General features: G+C 41.3%; 1 protein-coding gene across 1 annotated transcript in view; it reads right to left on the bottom strand.

Annotated features, from left to right (window-relative positions):
* cacna1da (calcium channel, voltage-dependent, L type, alpha 1D subunit, a) overlaps window positions 1-17,286 on the bottom strand; it is a gene marked incomplete at its 5' end in the record, with an annotated part of 92,713 nt that overhangs the window by 18,285 nt on the left and 57,142 nt on the right. The window contains 10 exons of the mRNA XM_084062040.1: window positions 817-849; window positions 6,796-6,879; window positions 9,136-9,246; window positions 9,397-9,555; window positions 13,738-13,939; window positions 14,741-14,887; window positions 15,465-15,517; window positions 15,651-15,758; window positions 15,901-15,988; window positions 16,906-17,012. Coding sequence (XP_083918166.1) covers window positions 817-849; window positions 6,796-6,879; window positions 9,136-9,246; window positions 9,397-9,555; window positions 13,738-13,939; window positions 14,741-14,887; window positions 15,465-15,517; window positions 15,651-15,758; window positions 15,901-15,988; window positions 16,906-17,012 — 1,092 coding nt within the window. The remainder of the gene's footprint in view (window positions 1-816; window positions 850-6,795; window positions 6,880-9,135; window positions 9,247-9,396; window positions 9,556-13,737; window positions 13,940-14,740; window positions 14,888-15,464; window positions 15,518-15,650; window positions 15,759-15,900; window positions 15,989-16,905; window positions 17,013-17,286) is intronic.

The following is a 17,286-nucleotide window of genomic DNA, read 5'->3' as shown; positions in this document are numbered from 1 at the left end:
TGGGCGCGAACATTTTTGCCTACAGTTGATGAGCCAGAGTTGTGTCCCCATGCAGCGCGGCCACAGCTGATATGTTTCTGTGAGATTTGTTTCGAAAGCACCGACAGGGGCCTTGCCAACTGTACAGAACCTACAGGGGGAGGAAGCAAGGAGGCAAGCATGCTGGTAAAACCTCGCCATACTTGACAGGACACATCTGCACAAGCATGGCACCCTCTGTCCAGAGTCACTGCATGCGGAGTCACAGTGGGAGTCACCAACCCGTAAGCGGGTCAGCTGGGAGGTTCAAAAGGTCAAAGCTGGGTGACCTGATCCTAGGATAGGGGAGGGGGAGGGGGGGGGGCATCCATGGGTCACTCACCGCCCCACGTGAGGTGGTGGAAGTGACCATGTACTGTAGGGTTGTCAACTTTACAAACGTGAGGAGCGGCCTCTCCCACAACAAAACAAAACAAAACAAACGAAAGCACTCCTGCCGCTCCCACTCCTGCGCCACCACGTTTGAGTGACACTCTGCTTAAAAGACAAACAATAAAACAAAACCAAACAACTCCAAACAGTTGGAAGAATGAACAGCGAAGTCTAGAGGATATAATTTGCAAACAAAGAAATGAAGGACGCTAAAGAGACATCTGAGAAATGAATGCGAGAATTCAAAACAGAGAAAATGGAAACCTTGTCGAGAACAGAAAGGAGGTTGAAAAAAGTGATACAATAGGTATTGTAGACAACCGAAAAGCAAAACAAAACAAACAAACAAACAAATGCAAATATAACATGGGCATGGCCCTGAGGGGGGGGGGGGAGGCATCTTACCCCCGACTCATCCACCTGAGGAGCCTCCGTTGGCTTTAAAATCAAAGACCTGGATTAATGACTCATTATACAACGTTACCAGAACCCGCAGGTCTCCAATATGTTGGGACACACAATAAACACATGACATTGTACAAGCCCTTACACAGTAAGACTACACCAGGACAGACTACAGTATGCATCACTATGCTTACGCTTATCACATACGTACAATATAAAACTGACAGGACTATACTTATTCTTATTGTTACACTATGACATTAAACATAGACATTCATTGACAGTGCAGTTACTCTAATGACAAACATACAATGACATCTTAATGCTTTAAACACATAAGACTGCACCACAACAAAAGGGTTCTTAATGCTAGAGCATGTGCAAGGAAAACTGACAAACATCAGACGACTTAAACACTAGGTAATACTGAAGACGGGCACACAACTTTATCGCTCCCCCGGGTAATGGTAATGGCTGGCACAATTAAATGGTCTTAATGGTTTATACATGTTTGAAATGCTTGGGGCTCTATTGACAGTGGTAATGAAAAGCTAACTGACTGGCACAAACCGGTTTTATTAATTCATGTCACGGTAAAGGCACTATTAGTTGTCGGCACACAGCCCAGTTTCACACTATAGCTAAAGGTTATTTTTTTTTCCGAGTAACCCACAATATACACACACACCAACGTATAACTTTAGATCAGAATAATACTAGTATATTGTGTCCACTGTGGATTATTGTTACCAACCACACACACACACACAAAGAATCTACATGTATAGGCTGATGTCAAGGCAAAAATGCCAACAGCTATCTCACTTTAATCAGGATTGTGATGAATTAATGAAAAACAAGTGTTTAAAATGGTCTGAAGCATTGTAAGTGTAAATAAAACAGGTCAGTTCTCGCTGACCAAAGAACTTAAGAAAAAATATAAAGTAGTCTGGACTTTCACACAAATCCACACCACCACACACACACACACACACGCACACACACGCACACACACGCACACACACGCACACACACGTTTAATCTGATAAAATGTGAATAAAACGTAACAACATCATCCCAAAATCGACAGTGTCCAGTCTATATTTGAGAGAAACCGAGTAATGAGGTGAATTTTACTGGTCACAGTGGCCGACACACTGAACCTGCATAATGAGATGTATGGCTTCACAGCAAAAAGAATGAGAGCAACTTAATATTGCATTGCACGGCGGTGTCACAAATCAGTTATTGTTGACAATGACACTGTTGTGCTACGGAATATAAATCAGGCTTAAAGGTCAACTGACGGCAGCACTCAGCACTGTAAAAAACTAAAGAGAGCGACTCCAGACAGATAATGGCTTCATTCAACATCCCCTCAGCCCAGGAGTTCACACGCTTTCAATGTGAAGTGCAGAATAAGCAGAAATAATAAACGGTGGTATTAGCCTGAGGAGGTTCTTTAGCTAATCCTGGTCACAGCCTTGATGGAGCATGCGTTGAGCACTGGCACGTTTTTTGCAGACAAGCACCGCATACATACAAGATATTTTGATGGGGGGGGGAGAGGGGAGCCATTGGTGAACTGATAGAGCATTGCAGCAACCCATGCATTGTCAACAGTGCCCTGCAACAAAGCCGCCACAGGAGGGCGCTCTCTGCACAGTGCAGTGCAGAGAGAAATGAGTGAGTGAGGGAAGGAGACGAGGGCAGAGGGAGGACGAGAGAGAATACGAAGGGGGTTGGAGAAAAAGAGAGAAACAAATAATAAAGAGGAGGAAAAAACAGGCTTAGAAAGAATGAACAGGGGGGGGGGACAAAAAAAAAGACAGAGGCTTAAAGGGAAAGAGGGATAGAGGTACGTTTTGTAGAACTTGGTCATGCACCTGACTGGAGTCTACACACCTGCTCTACATATGAGTTCCGTTCTGAGCTTTAAGAGCTCACTACAGGAAGATAGAGCAGAACACAGAGACAATCACTCACAGAGACACAAACACAAGATCAACAAAGAACCTCAAACTCAGCTGCGTTAAACCTCTGGGGGGAATGATTACAACAATCACAACATCTTCCCGTTTTTATTCTTCAATCTCCAGTCTTACCTGATGACTGGATGTGAGTGAGCAGGACTAAAACCTCTGAAATACGTTTTTATCGCGCTAATGCCAATGAAGCCTCTCGTCTATCCAGCTTGTGTGTGTGTCTGCTGTCTATACCTTCACTGGAACTGTATAATTAATTAACAATGATGCTTTACAGTACATCAGGCGCGTGTGTGAAGCCGATTCAGCCTACAACAAATTTAAGGAAACGGAATTCAAATATATGACAATATTTACATTATTTTACATGAATGATCGCTGTCGTGAATCGATCCTCAACATAGTATAAGGGTGGACATGTCCAAGCTCTGAGCTCCAGGGCCATTCTGTCTGGAGGTTATAAGATCGGGTATGGCAAGAGAGAAAGGAAAAAACTTCACAGAGGGTCTAGAGAAACTGACCGGAGGGGTGGTGGGAACTGGGTGAAGGTGGGTGACCATCTGTGAGGGGCATGACATGGAACGAACGGATGTTAGCCGACAACACCTCACACACGACTACTGCACATGCACTGAAAGAGACTCCAACACCTAACACGTCTACTACACATGCACTGCTGGCAGAACTCAAGAGTGAAATGGATAAAGCATACAGCAGAAACATAGCCTAGATCAGCTATTAAGAATGCATAAATCAAGTTCTTTTTTTAAATGGTTGCTGATCTAGTTGATCTATGTGTCCAGTTAACACAGAGGAGCAGCCGCATGCAATGACAGCACACCACAAATAACAGGTGAAAGACGTCTCACAAGCTCTGCTATGAAAGACCTTGTGAAATCAATATCACCGTAAAACAATCATGGTTTACACACAGAAATATACGCACACACACACACACACACACACACACACACGCGCACGCACGCACGCACGCACGCACGCACGCACGCACGCACGCACGCACGCACGCACGCACGCACGCACGCACGCACGCACGCACGCACGCACGCACGCACGCACGCACTCACACACACACACACACACACACACACACACACACACACACACACACACACACACACACACACACACACACACACACTACTGTATGTACACATAAACACCCATGCATGAACATTCACCATCTATACTGTACACACCACAGATAGTTGAAACAATGTTAGTGCCTACTAGTACACACACACACACACACACACACACACACACACACACACACACACAAATACACTCATGCACAAATACTCCTTTTGAAACACAAACACAGGAAACACTGAGATATGATATAGCTCCAGAAAAACAGCACTGCAGCTCAGAAAATAGAGCACTCAGGAGGGCCTGGGGGTTAGGGGGAGGGGCTGGGGGGTTGGTTGAGCAGTGAGACTTCAATACACTGACTGCACCTACAGTAAGCATCATCACCACGTCGTTAGGCCTGTCACGATTATTACATAATCGTCTAATTGCAATTATTTGAGATAATCGCAATTATTTGAGATAATCATCATAATCGTTTCCATGTTGACATTTTTTTTCACACATTTCCGCATATCAAAAAAGCAGAAATAGCAGACCTATTTCTGCTTTTTTTTACATGTATAAAATTATTAAATATGTCAATAATTTCTTTGTATTCTTCTGCCTACACATATGTCATGTTGTATGAGCGAATAGGGGAAGGGATCAACGTCACGTGATGCCTTTGTTTAGCCCCAAAAAATCGTCAGCTGGCCCGGAATCGGGCAAAACAAAGATGCTTATTGGTCAAAAACCCAGATGTGTGTCTCAAAGAATATTTAAGTTATTTGTCATATCTGCCCTGTGGAATGTTTTATTACGAAGCCTAAATGGCAAACAGAAATAAAACATGTATTCACATGTTCCAATGTTCAATGCCAAACACACAATTAAATCATTAATTGCAATTATTTGAGTGACAATTAATCGTCAACTTAAATTTGTTATTGTGACAGCCCTACGCATCGTCTGGTCTAAAAAAGGAAAATGTGGCAAAAAGCGGTGTTCTTGTGTCAATTGGTGTGTGTGTGTGTGTGTGTGTGTGTGTGTGTAGATTACTTATTCTGAACATGAGTGTCACCTGTGTGTTTACAAGGGAAGGTTCGACTAGGTTTTAAAACACTGCCCAGCCAGGCCATAGAGAGAAGAATACTGAGGTACGGACGGGGTGGTTGTAGATTAGTAGTCATCCACCATTTTATTCCTTCTTGATATGAACTTGGAAAGGACTGATTCAGTCACTGTTACAGCGACCTTTAATATAAACACTTATTCTGTGCTTTTATTGTACTCCAGTCAGAATTGCATACAGTTTGCATATTTTTTTGCCCAAGTCAATAAAACATTAGATGACTAATTTTGTTCTTAATCCATTAGCACCGTAAAGGGGTCCCAAAGATAAAGTTGTCATCAGACGAAGTACACACAAAAAGACATTTTCTTTTTGTTTATCATTCCCATACTTGCCTCAACAAGTTTCTATGGAAACAAAATGAACAGGAGTAAGAATTAGACAAGCAATAAAAAACATTGCAAGCCAACGTTCTCTTAACCATAATACCAGTCTAGGTTCCCAAGAAAAAAAAACATGGGACACCTTTAATGGAACATTATACATGTGTGTGTACTTTCAGGTCAAACGTAAAACATTGGCATGTTCTCCAGAAAACAGGTCATGATTCCTGTAGCAAACATAACTGTAAACCATTATTATACAAGTCGACATGCAGAGGTTGTTAATACAGTGACCTACAAGGGAGGTTAATTCAATGGTTAATTCAATAGACAAGAGAACATCCACCAACAGACAATGCCAAATTGATACTACGTCATACGATCGTGTCCTGTGACGAAAATAGCTGATGTACAAGCTCACACAACACGTGTTGTGAGCTTTTAGATCGAATATTTTCGACACAGGACACTGCCGTGTGTATAAATCAGGCTTAAGAATCAAAACTGAAGCTTTACAGAAAAAGCCAAAAGCCAACAATCCTGAGCAAGATCAAATTTATTTTCCATTAAAGGGTTAGTTCACCCAAAAAATGACTTATTTTCTATCAATTACACACCCCATAAAGCCTTGAATTCATGGAGTTTTTCTTGTTTTTGTCGCATTCCTAAGCCAATACTATGATCACCAGCGGAAAGTTGCTATATGTCTCCGGTCATCAAATTATTGGCTTAGGAATGCGACAAAAACAAAAGAATATCCATGAATTCAAGTCTCCATGAGGTGAGTAATCGATAGAAAAAAAGGCATTTTGGGGGTGAAGTATCCCTTTAATGATTATATAAAATAAGAAAGTTATATTGAGCAGGGTAGCTTTTCATAGAGTAGCTAACATTCAGAAGTGAAGGCCTCTACTACATTGGTTCTCAAAGTGGGGTCCGGGGACCCCCAGGGGTCCGTGAGGGAGTTCCTGGGGGTCCCCAGCCAGGTTACAAATGGAACCAAATGGACCCGTTAGGGTCCATTTGGTTCCATTTGTACACTCTCAGAGGTAAATGAACATAGATTTTACAATATAAATTGGGGTCCCAGAGATAGAAATGCCATTAAATGGGGGTCCATACTCCGTAGCGAGATGCATGTAAAACTGGGGGTCCTTCAAATTAAAATGTTTGAGAATCACTGCTAGAGCCATAAAACTCTTCTCTTATGGGGGGTCCCTAGCATATCTTTTCAAATGGGGGTCCGCGGACTAATAAGTGTCAATTTGGGGGTCCTTGACATGAAAAAGTTTGAGAACCACTGCTCTACTAAGCACACAAATCTAATTCAAACATGACACAAAGAGAGATTCACAGGGACACTTTGAAACCGTATTAGAAACTGCCACTTGGCTTCATTGTAAGGCTTCAGTTCCATGATGGAGGCAGAAAAGGCAGTACTTACGTTCACTTCAGTGATAGCAATATCGACGACGCTACCAACAACAATTAAGGCATCAAACGTGTTCCAAGCATCAGGGAAATAGTGCTGTTAAATGCATATACAACATGTACGGGGAGGAGAGATGGTAATGAGGTCGATGGGAGGGAGAGAGAGAGAGAGAGAGAGAGAGAAACAAGCAGGAAAGAAAGAAATAGAAATTGGATGTGTAAAAGGATTGATGAAATGGCAGGGTCAGGAGTGGAGAAAGAGAGAGAGAGAAAACAGATCAGATATTAAAGGCTACAATCCGCAACTTTCACGTCCCACTCGGGATTTGAACCCTGGTCCCCAAAGATTTTAATGTTGAGTTATAATGGAGAGCATTATTTCCATGTACTGTAATACCTCACGTCAACCAATAGTGGTCCTGCCTCCTGATCGCAGGATCTAAATGTCTGAGAAGAAGAGTACGGAGACTATGACCAACAACCGTAGTTTATTACTTATATAGTATTAACATAGCCCTCTACCATTACAGATTGGTTAAAATAAAGTTTTATTCACAAAAAAAAGTTATGGATTGCAGCTTTAAGAGTTATGTTAGTGATCAGAGGAAAAATCAAGATACTTCAGGCCTCCAAGAGAATCGAGTCCTGCCATGGAAAAAGCTGTTCCATGGTCAGAGGAACCTCCAGATGACGGAGAGAGGACAGGGTAGAGAATGACTGGTCGGAGACTGGTCTTACTTACATCAATCTCACTGAGGACAATGTCTACTATGCTGCCCATCACAACCATGGCGTCAAACACGTTCCAGGCATCTCCGAAATACCCCTGAATGAGTTCAGAGGTGCAGGCAGGGCGGTGTTCAGATAAACATAGCATACAAACCGCTCAAATCTCATGCTGAATTTCATATGTACTTATCTTTGTTAAGTCTGCACCGCACACGCCTTTATTAATCACTGCATTATACAACTGCTGTTCACATGGCGGCCATTTATGTCACATGCCGATACTAATAGCCAGTGTGAAAGCCCACAACGCGCCAATAGGGCTGTCACAATTATTACATAAACGGCTAATCCCAATTCTGAGAAATAATCGAGATCATTTTTTTTACATAATCGTTTTTGCATAATCGTCATAATCATAATCATCAAAACAGTGGAAATAGCAGATGTACAAGCTCAAAACGCGTCGCATTTGAGCTTGTAGATCGGCTATTTCCATTATTAATGCTTGTTGTTAAGTATAAAGTAATAAAAAATGTGTTATTTGTTTACAAACCCTAAAAGCCATACAGAAATGTAATGTTTATTCAGAATGTTCCAACAAGGACAGAAAACACAATGAAATCGTTCATCGCAATTATTTAAGTGACAATAAATCGTCAAGTAAAATGTCATAATCGTGACAGCCTCTACGTGCCACGGTGTGACACGTTGCAAGTATGTAGACCGGTTATTTTCAGCATGTGACACCGGCGGAACAGCACAAGTATGTATGAAGCATATAAGTAACTGTAACACCACTGCACACCACACTGTGTTCTCTTACGGGATCTCTGTCCTTCTTTGGAACACAGATCTGTGTTGCCGGGCAGTAGAGTCGAGGGGAAATATGCGTGGGGGGAAAAAATCCAGTCATTCACAACCCTGTCCTCTCCAATTATATATAATATATATATAGATTATAATAGATTATAATATTACATTCATAAAATATTTTTTATATAATTCATATACTGTGTATATAAACAAGGATCTGCGAGTGTATATGTACTGTATTTGCAATTGCTGCACGTGTATATGTGCTTTAGTGAGTGAGTGTGTGTGTGTGTGTGTGTGTGTGTGTGTGTGTGTGTGTGTGTGTGTGTGTGTGTGTGTGTGTGTGTGTGTGTGTGTGTGTTTCTGTCTGTTATCTGTCTATGTGCAGTACAGTCTGTGTATGAGTATGCTATAGGTGGTATGTACATGAATATCGTTGCTGTTGGGCAGTATCTCCATATTTCAACTTCTTTTTGTAAATTAATGTTCTACTGAATGTCATACTACAGTGTCCAACAAAAACAAAGTAGCAAAAATAAGAAATAAATTAAAAGCTCACAACGTTGTGACTTAATGTGAGCTAATAAATCTGGTATTTTTTTTAGCTATTTCAGATTTTTTTCTTAAGTTTTCTTAAATAATAACTACATTGGATCGATTGGAACACAGATTCTTTATTTTTTCATTTCCTGAATAGAAATTGTTTTGGACATACAAGGTTTCCACCCGACAGTGACGATTATGGTACTGTATATACAGTATACAGTATAAATATGATGTGTAGGTCAGTTGGGTGAAGGTGCAGCCTTACCCTGGGTTTGAAAGCAATGAGCTTCAGAACCATTTCCGCGGTGAAAACAGTAGTGAAGACCATGTTCAGAATGTCCATCACATAGTTGAAAAGTGGAGACTGGCCGTAATGCTGCAGTGAAGACAGAGGGAAAAGCAAAAGGGAGCATGTTTTTTAAACTGTGAATTTGAAGTTACAGGATATCAAGACTGCGAAAGATTAACCTATCTTTTGTAGAATTTTGTAGCATTATAGTTAACGTAACGTTAACAGGCTTCTTACCTGGACGGCCAAGCAGAGTGTGTTGAGCATGATGAGAACGAACATGATGTACTCGAACGGCGTGGAGTTCACCACATACCAGAACTTGAACTGGTATGGGTTCTTCGGGATGTACCTCCTCAATGGACGGGCTTTGAGAGCGTATTCTACACACTGGCGCTGCAACAGAAACACATACTGTAACACTTAGTAAGACTTGTGTGTTTTGTTTGGCAATAACATGATAGGAAATGTCTATACTACACAGTTACTAAATATATGTATTTGCTTGGAGGACAATTTCACGATACATAAAATCTCTGTCATACGTTTTTTTATCACGATAAACGATAATAACGACTATCGTCCCATCCCTAGTATTTGCCATTTCCAACACTAGTGCAATGCCCGTTCGGGGGCATCGTGGTCAGTGGTTGGAACATATGACTGTTCGTATCAGGCTGGTTCTGGAGAACTAGTCCTCTGATCGACTTTACACCAGCCAAGTGTGAAGTCATTCAGGTGAGTGATTCGCATGATGTGAGTGCCGGGGCCGGGTCTGGAGAACCGCTCATCCCATCAACTTCACACTCAACCCTGCACTCCCATGGGTCCTCTGTACACCCGTCAAGTGTGAAGCCCATTGGATGACCGTTCTCTAGATATGCGAAGGACAGCCATACTGACACATTACTGGAATGTATAGATAGATAACAGCTATGATAAGACTAGAATATTGATCACACACACACACGCACGCACACACACACACACACACACACACACACACACACACACACACACACACACACACACAAACACACACGTGCACACACACACACACACACACACACACACACACACACACACACACACACACACACACACACACACACACACACACACACACACACACACACACACACAGGTTGCCAGAAAAATAAATAAAAAATATAGCTGCAAGCAGCGATAATACGGGGCCAGTGAATAGAGAGAGAGAGAGACATGGAAACGGAATAGATTGAAGAGAGAGAGAGTGACATGGAAACAATAGATTGATGAGAGAGAGAGATGGAAACATAATGGTTTGATTGGACATCTCAACCTACTGCCATTAACAGGATTCGAACTCTCAACCTTCAGACCAATAGGCTGCAACACTACCTATAGTGCTATAGCTTTGTCCAGGCTGATATTGTCTGTTGAAGATCATAAACTCTTGCCTTCTTTCATGAACCAAGCCCCTGTTTCACTAACACTAAGATCACTCGTTCACAAACCATTTACCAATGAAGAAATTGTACATCTCTTCAGAACCAAAACTAGTGAAAGTAGCCGATCTACAAGCTCACAAACCATGAAAAGTTGTGAGATTGTAGATCAGCTATTTTCAGAATGAAGTATGTCATACGTTGAAAAAACGTACACTCAAATAAGCATTTCAGGTTATCTTTACCATTTGCACATGTATTCATTGATACAGTCATGTTGTTTGCAATTCAACTTAAATGAAGTCTGCATCAAGTGAGGTTTGAACTGGCGACCTTGAGATTGTGAGGCATTCATTTAAGGGAGACGCCATTGGCCCAACAGACAAGTAACTGTGAAAAAGGAGATCACACAGATGATACAGTTTCACGCAAATAGCTGAAAATCCTGGGTTTAAGTGTTTTTCAAACTGCTCAAAATTGCGGACAATCTAAGGGCGGAGCTTACTGGTCAAAGCGATAGATGTGTTCCTCATGAGTCAAGGCACAAGTGTAAGCAAGTTTCACGACTTTCGGCCAAACGAGGCATGACTTTTGCCTGTTTAAAGTTTGCATTTTCAAAAAATTGCTATAGCGCCCCCCTTTGGCCAATTGGAGTGAGATTGGTTTCAGTGATATTTGGAATGACTCTCTACATTACTGCAACGTTTCAAAGAAATGTGAGTCTTATATGTATGTGTTAGGGGCAGATGAATAATTTTCATAAAACTGCAATAGTTAAAATCTATTTCCTCCTGGGATTTTTGAGTAATCTGCACAAAACATTTTACACATGAACTTAGGACCTTTGCCGACAAAACAAAAGCGGCGGATTTTCCATAAGTGAAAAAATGCAGAAGTTATGAGCCAATAGCTGTTTTTCATATAATTCAAAATGGTGGGCGATCTAAAGGTCAGAGGTCAAAAGTCAGACCACGAAAGTTGTCGGGCATGAAGAGACGCATGTGTGTATCGAAGTTTCATGGTTGTAGGTCAAACAGGGCATGAGTTGTACCTGTTCAAAGTTGGCACTTTCAATTGAGTGCTATAGCGCCACCCTTTGACGAATGAGTGTGAGAATTATTTCTTGGTAGTTTTTCATGAGCATCTACCATATGGCCGAGTTTCGTAAAAAGCGTATGCACGGTTAAGCCAGAACTGGCAAAAACAAGTATTTTTCAAACTGCTCAAAATTGCGGAAAATCTAAGGGCGGAGCTTAATGGTCAAATCGATACGTGTGTTCCTCATGAGTCAAGGCACATGTGTAAGCAAGTTTCACGACTTTCGGCCAAACGAGGCATGACTTATGCCTGTTTAAAGTCTGCCTTTTCAAAAAATTGCTATAGCGCCCCCTTTTGGCCAATTGGAGTGAGATTGGTTTCAATGATATTTGGAATGACCCTGTACATTTCTGCAAAGTTTCAAAGAAATGTGAGTCTGCATGTATGTTTTAGGCACAGATGAATAATTTTCATAAAACTGTAATAGTTCAAATCTATCTCCTCCTGGGATTTTTGAGCAATCTGCACGAAACGTTTAACACTTGAACTTTGGACCACTGCCTACAAAAATTTCCAACGGATTTTCCATAAGTGAAAAAATGCAGAAGTTAGGAGCCAATGACTGTTTTTCATATAATTCAAAATGGTGGGCGATCTAAAGGTCAAAGGTCAAAAGTCAGACCACGAAAGTTGTCGGGCATGAAGAGACGCATGTGTGTATCGAAGTTTCATGGTTGTAGGTCAGGGCATGAGTTGTACCTGTTCAAAGTTGGCACTTTCAATTGAGTGCTATAGCGCCACCCTTTGACGAATGAGTGTGAGAATTATTTCTTGGTAGTTTTTCATGAGCATCTACCATATGGCCGAGTTTCGTAAAAAGCGTATGCACGGTTAAGCCAGAACTGGCAAAAACAAGTATTTTTCAAACTGCTCAAAATTGCGGAAAATCTAAGGGCGGAGCTTAATGGTCAAATCGATACGTGTGTTCCTCATGAGTCAAGGCACATGTGTAAGCAAGTTTCACGACTTTCGGCCAAACGAGGCATGACTTATGCCTGTTTAAAGTCTGCCTTTTCAAAAAATTGCTATAGCGCCCCCTTTTGGCCAATTGGAGTAAGATTGGTTTCAGTGATATTTGGAATGACCCTGTACATTTCTGCAAAGTTTCAAAGAAATGTGAGTCTGCATGTATGTTTTAGGCACAGATGAATAATTTTCATAAAACTGTAATAGTTAAAATCTATCTCCTCCTGGGATTTTTGAGCAATCTGCACGAAACGTTTAACACTTGAACTTTGGACCACTGCCTACAAAAATTTCCAACGGATTTTCCATAAGTGAAAAAATGCAGAAGTTAGGAGCCAATGACTGTTTTTCATATAATTCAAAATGGTGGGAGATCTAAAGGTCAGAGGTCAAAAGTCAGAGTGTGAAAGTTGTTCAGCATGAGGAGACGCATATGTGTATCCAAGTTTCATGGCTGTAGGTCAAACAGGGCATGAGTTGTACCTGTTCAAAGTTGCCATTTTCAATTGAGTGCTATAGCGCCACCTTTGGACGAAAGATTGTGAGAATTATTTCTTGATCGTTTTTCATGACCATCTACCATATGGCCGAGTTTCGTAAAAAGCGACTGCACGGTTCAGCCAGAACTGCGAAAAGTGGCAGAAGTGACAGAATACTGCCAATAACAAAACAGGTCCAGAGCTGAGCTCTGGCCCCGTAAATATACAGTGTATATGTATGTGTTTGTGTGTGTGTATATACACTTATACAGAGTATGTGTGTGTGTGTGTGTGTGTGTGTGTGTGTGTGTGTGTGTGTGTGTGTGTGTGTGTGTGTGTGTATATATACTGTATATATATAAACCACATATGCCCAAAACTGTTGCTTTTCAGGATTCAAATAAAAAAAATAGCAAAAATAGCTTGTAGATCAGCTATTTTTGCTACTTTTGTGCGACACTGTAGTATGACAAAGTAGGGCATTCATTTACAAAAAAAAATATGGAGACAAGAGATTTCTGCCCGACAGCAACGATATACTTACATATATTAAAACTAACACTTTCGGAAAAACCACACAAGTTACGTCAAACCTTTCACATGCTGACCTGGTTCTTGTCCAGTTCACAGTTCTTGTACTCTTTCTCTCCCTGTTCCTGAAACGTGACGATGACGAAACCTACGAAGATGTTCATCATGAAGAAGGCGATGATGATGATGTAGATGATGAAGAAGATGGAGATCTCTATGCGGTAGTTGTAGATGGGACCCAGGTTCTCCCTGTTGGAGTCGATGGCCTTGTAGAGTAACCTGATAAAGAGAGCAGCGGAGAGGAGAGAGCTGTTGGTTTCATTATAATACTAATGACTAACAACAGCAAAACACACAATTATCTGAGTTAATGCTACAATCCGGGCCTTACTTTGGCTATTCAAAAATGGCAGATCTACAAGATCGTAGCGTGGAAATCTGCTATTTTTGAATAGCCAAAGAAATCTAAAAATGAGAGATGCGTTCCCGGATTGAATGGGTTAATGAATAAAATGTTATTTTAATCAATCTGTATGGTAGAGCATGTTATTACAACATAACAATGGATAATAGTGGTCATCCCTTCTATTCCATTGATACATTTCAATCAGGCTAGGACACTGATTGACAATGTAAATTAAATTATTTGAAGCCATAGACGGCCGTAGATCTGCCATCTTGGCAGTACTAGTTCGGCCATAGTTGCAATTACCCTTCTCTCCACCGGGATAAAACTTACTTTAAATTACATTTACGCTTTAAATTAATGCTGGCCTCACATCTGAAGCCTGAGATTTAGAAAACATATAATTAGCCTTAGGCAATATCCAAAATTGAATATTGTGATGTTCTGCCAAAATATTGCCATGTACATATTATCACCACCGTGTTACCACAGGGTTACTCACTGGATCCCAAAGGAGGAAGGGGGTGAATAATTATTATTATTTATCAATCAAAAGATACAGTCAATTGCAATATCAAGGAAGTATGGCAATATTCAATTTTATGGAAAATTGTGCCAAGCTTACTCATATGTATGTCAAAGCATGCAGAGCAAGAAGAGGAGTGTTGTCTTACGCAGGCCACCCTTCAAAGGTGGACACAGTGAATAGAGCCATCATGGCCATGAGCACGTTGTCAAAGTTGAACTCGCTGTTGTGCCACAGTCTCTTCTGAATGGAAGGGTGGTTGACGTCCCCGTCCTTATACAAGATGAAGGTGCCCCTGAGAGGAAAGGATAATAATAATGAATTGCATTTTTATGGTGCTTTTCTAAGTACTCAAACTTACTCAAAGCGCTTTACAATGGTTCATTCATTCATACATTGGGAGGTGAAACAGTGAACAGTCAACGCCAGCGTCCTCGCTTCTCACACCAACGGTGGAAAGCTTGCACCGACCAACTCACTGGAGGCAATGTAGGGTTCAGTGTCTTGCCCAAGGACACTTGGACCAAGCTTTGACACCGGGATTCGAACCTCCGACCCACGGATCATTGGACGACCTGCTCTACCTCCTGAGCCACAGCCGCCCAAATGACACGTGGCAGGGGTCGAAGCTTGGTCTTAAGAGCACGCTCTCGTGCTTCATTTATACTTGGTTGTGCGCCAGTGTCATCATGCGCCATGAATAGTCGATCAACAAGCTCAACGTGTCGCATCACGATGCATTGTGAGCTTGTCATTTTTGGCACGCAACACCGGCACGCAAACAAATATAAATATGGCTCGGGGCTAAATTGATTTATGAGCCTTGATACAAATAGTGCGACACTGAGATGATGATATAAAGGAACACTAACTTGCACTCTTCAGGGTTGTTCTTTCCTTCATCTGTGCAGCGATAGAACTTTCCCTGTGGAACGAGACAAATTTTTCAGTGATTGCACTGCGATAACATCGTCACTAATCCTCAATAACTAAACATTGACACGTTTTAATATGTAGCACTGATTGTTTTCAGCCTCAGCGTCTTGACGCTCACTAACCTTGAAGAGCTGGACCCCGATACAGGCAAACATAAACTGCAGAAGAGTGGTGACGATCATGATATTACCGATGGTTTTTATGGCCACAAACACACACTGGACCACATGCTGTAACATGAGAAAAACCCACATTAGAAACGAATGTAAATGCGTCGATAGCATTGATATTGATGAACAGAGACTGTGATAATACAGTATTATTGTGCTGTAAATAATGGGGTAACGGCGATGAAGGGCGATAAGACTGTACCTTTAGGCCTTTGGCTCGGTTGATAGCCCTCAACGGTCGAAGAACTCTGAGAACCCTCAGAATCTTCACCACGGAGATGGCAGAGGACCTGAATGACAGCAAAAGCGAGTGTGATAGTGTCAATATGAATATAATGTGGTAAGAAGCAAGGTTATAATAGTTTTGGATTTTTCATCATACTATAATTCTAGTAACCTCTGTAGTAGTGGTGAGTACGTGAGTGAAGATACCCGGTTCTCCTCACTGGCTGGACCAATTGCTCTGATTTTGCACACAGCCATTGACCATTACCATCTGAACGCAACTGTGAAGCCCGTTTTTCAATTTCATCAAATCTCAGCTTCTTATTAGCGTTTTTGTGTCAAACACTGTCGCCATGGTTACGGGGCTGCCCAGCTATGGGACGAACTGCCTCCCGGGTTGCCAGATCATGTGCGCATATCCCCCCACGGATGCGCTGCGCCGACCGGGTATGGTCTATTTTAGTTTAGTTTTAGTTAGTTTCGTGTATTTTTAAAAAAAATTCAGTTAGTTTTAATTCGTTTTTAGAGCGGACTTGCTTATTTTTATTAGTTTTTATTTTTGAAAATGCACATAGTTTTAGTTCATTTTTATTAGTTTTAGTTTTTTTTTATACGTTGGGTTATTTGTCAGGTGCAGGATTGAAAAGGTAAGTATTGTGTAATAAAAACTTAACAAAAGATAGCATTTAAAAATGTACTCAGTTACAGATGAACCACCGACCGCATCCACAAACAACTGTTATGAATAAAAGGCCATTTTGTCTATAATTTCAGTTCGTTTTAGTTAGTTTTGTAAACACACATTACAGCTTCAGTTAGTTAGTCAGTTAGTTAGCGTTTATTTATTTTTATTCTAGCTTTTATTTAGTTCAGTTAACGAAAATTATTTTTTGAAAATGGTTATTTTGTTTTCGTTAACTATAATAACTTTGGTAAGAAGAGAGACAGACAGACAGACAGAGGGAGATACAGGGTTACTCACTGGATCCCAAAGGAGACCAGGGACACGCCCACTACCAGCAGGTCCAACAGGTTGAAGTAATTCCTGCAAAACGCTCCTTTATGGAGGAACGCTCCATACGTTGTCATCTGAGGAGAAGACAGAGGGAGTCAAGGGGGCGAATGATGAAGAGCACACACACACACACACGCACGCGCACACGCACACGCACACACACACACACACACACACACACACACACACACACACACACACACACGCATGCGCACACAGTCATGTACACATCATCAAACGTACTATATACATCGGACACACACAAACACAGGTGCAGTGGAGTAAAGTAACTAAGTAAAATGTACTCAAGTACTGTACTTAAGTACAATTTTGAGGTACTTTTACTTT

This window comes from Gymnoscopelus microlampas (assembly GCF_963454915.1).
Source record: "Gymnoscopelus microlampas genome assembly, chromosome: 7".
Taxonomy (NCBI): Eukaryota; Metazoa; Chordata; class Actinopteri; order Myctophiformes; family Myctophidae; genus Gymnoscopelus; species Gymnoscopelus microlampas.
Note: the sequence above shows the minus strand (reverse complement) of the source record. Positions and strands in the feature narration are given on the sequence as shown.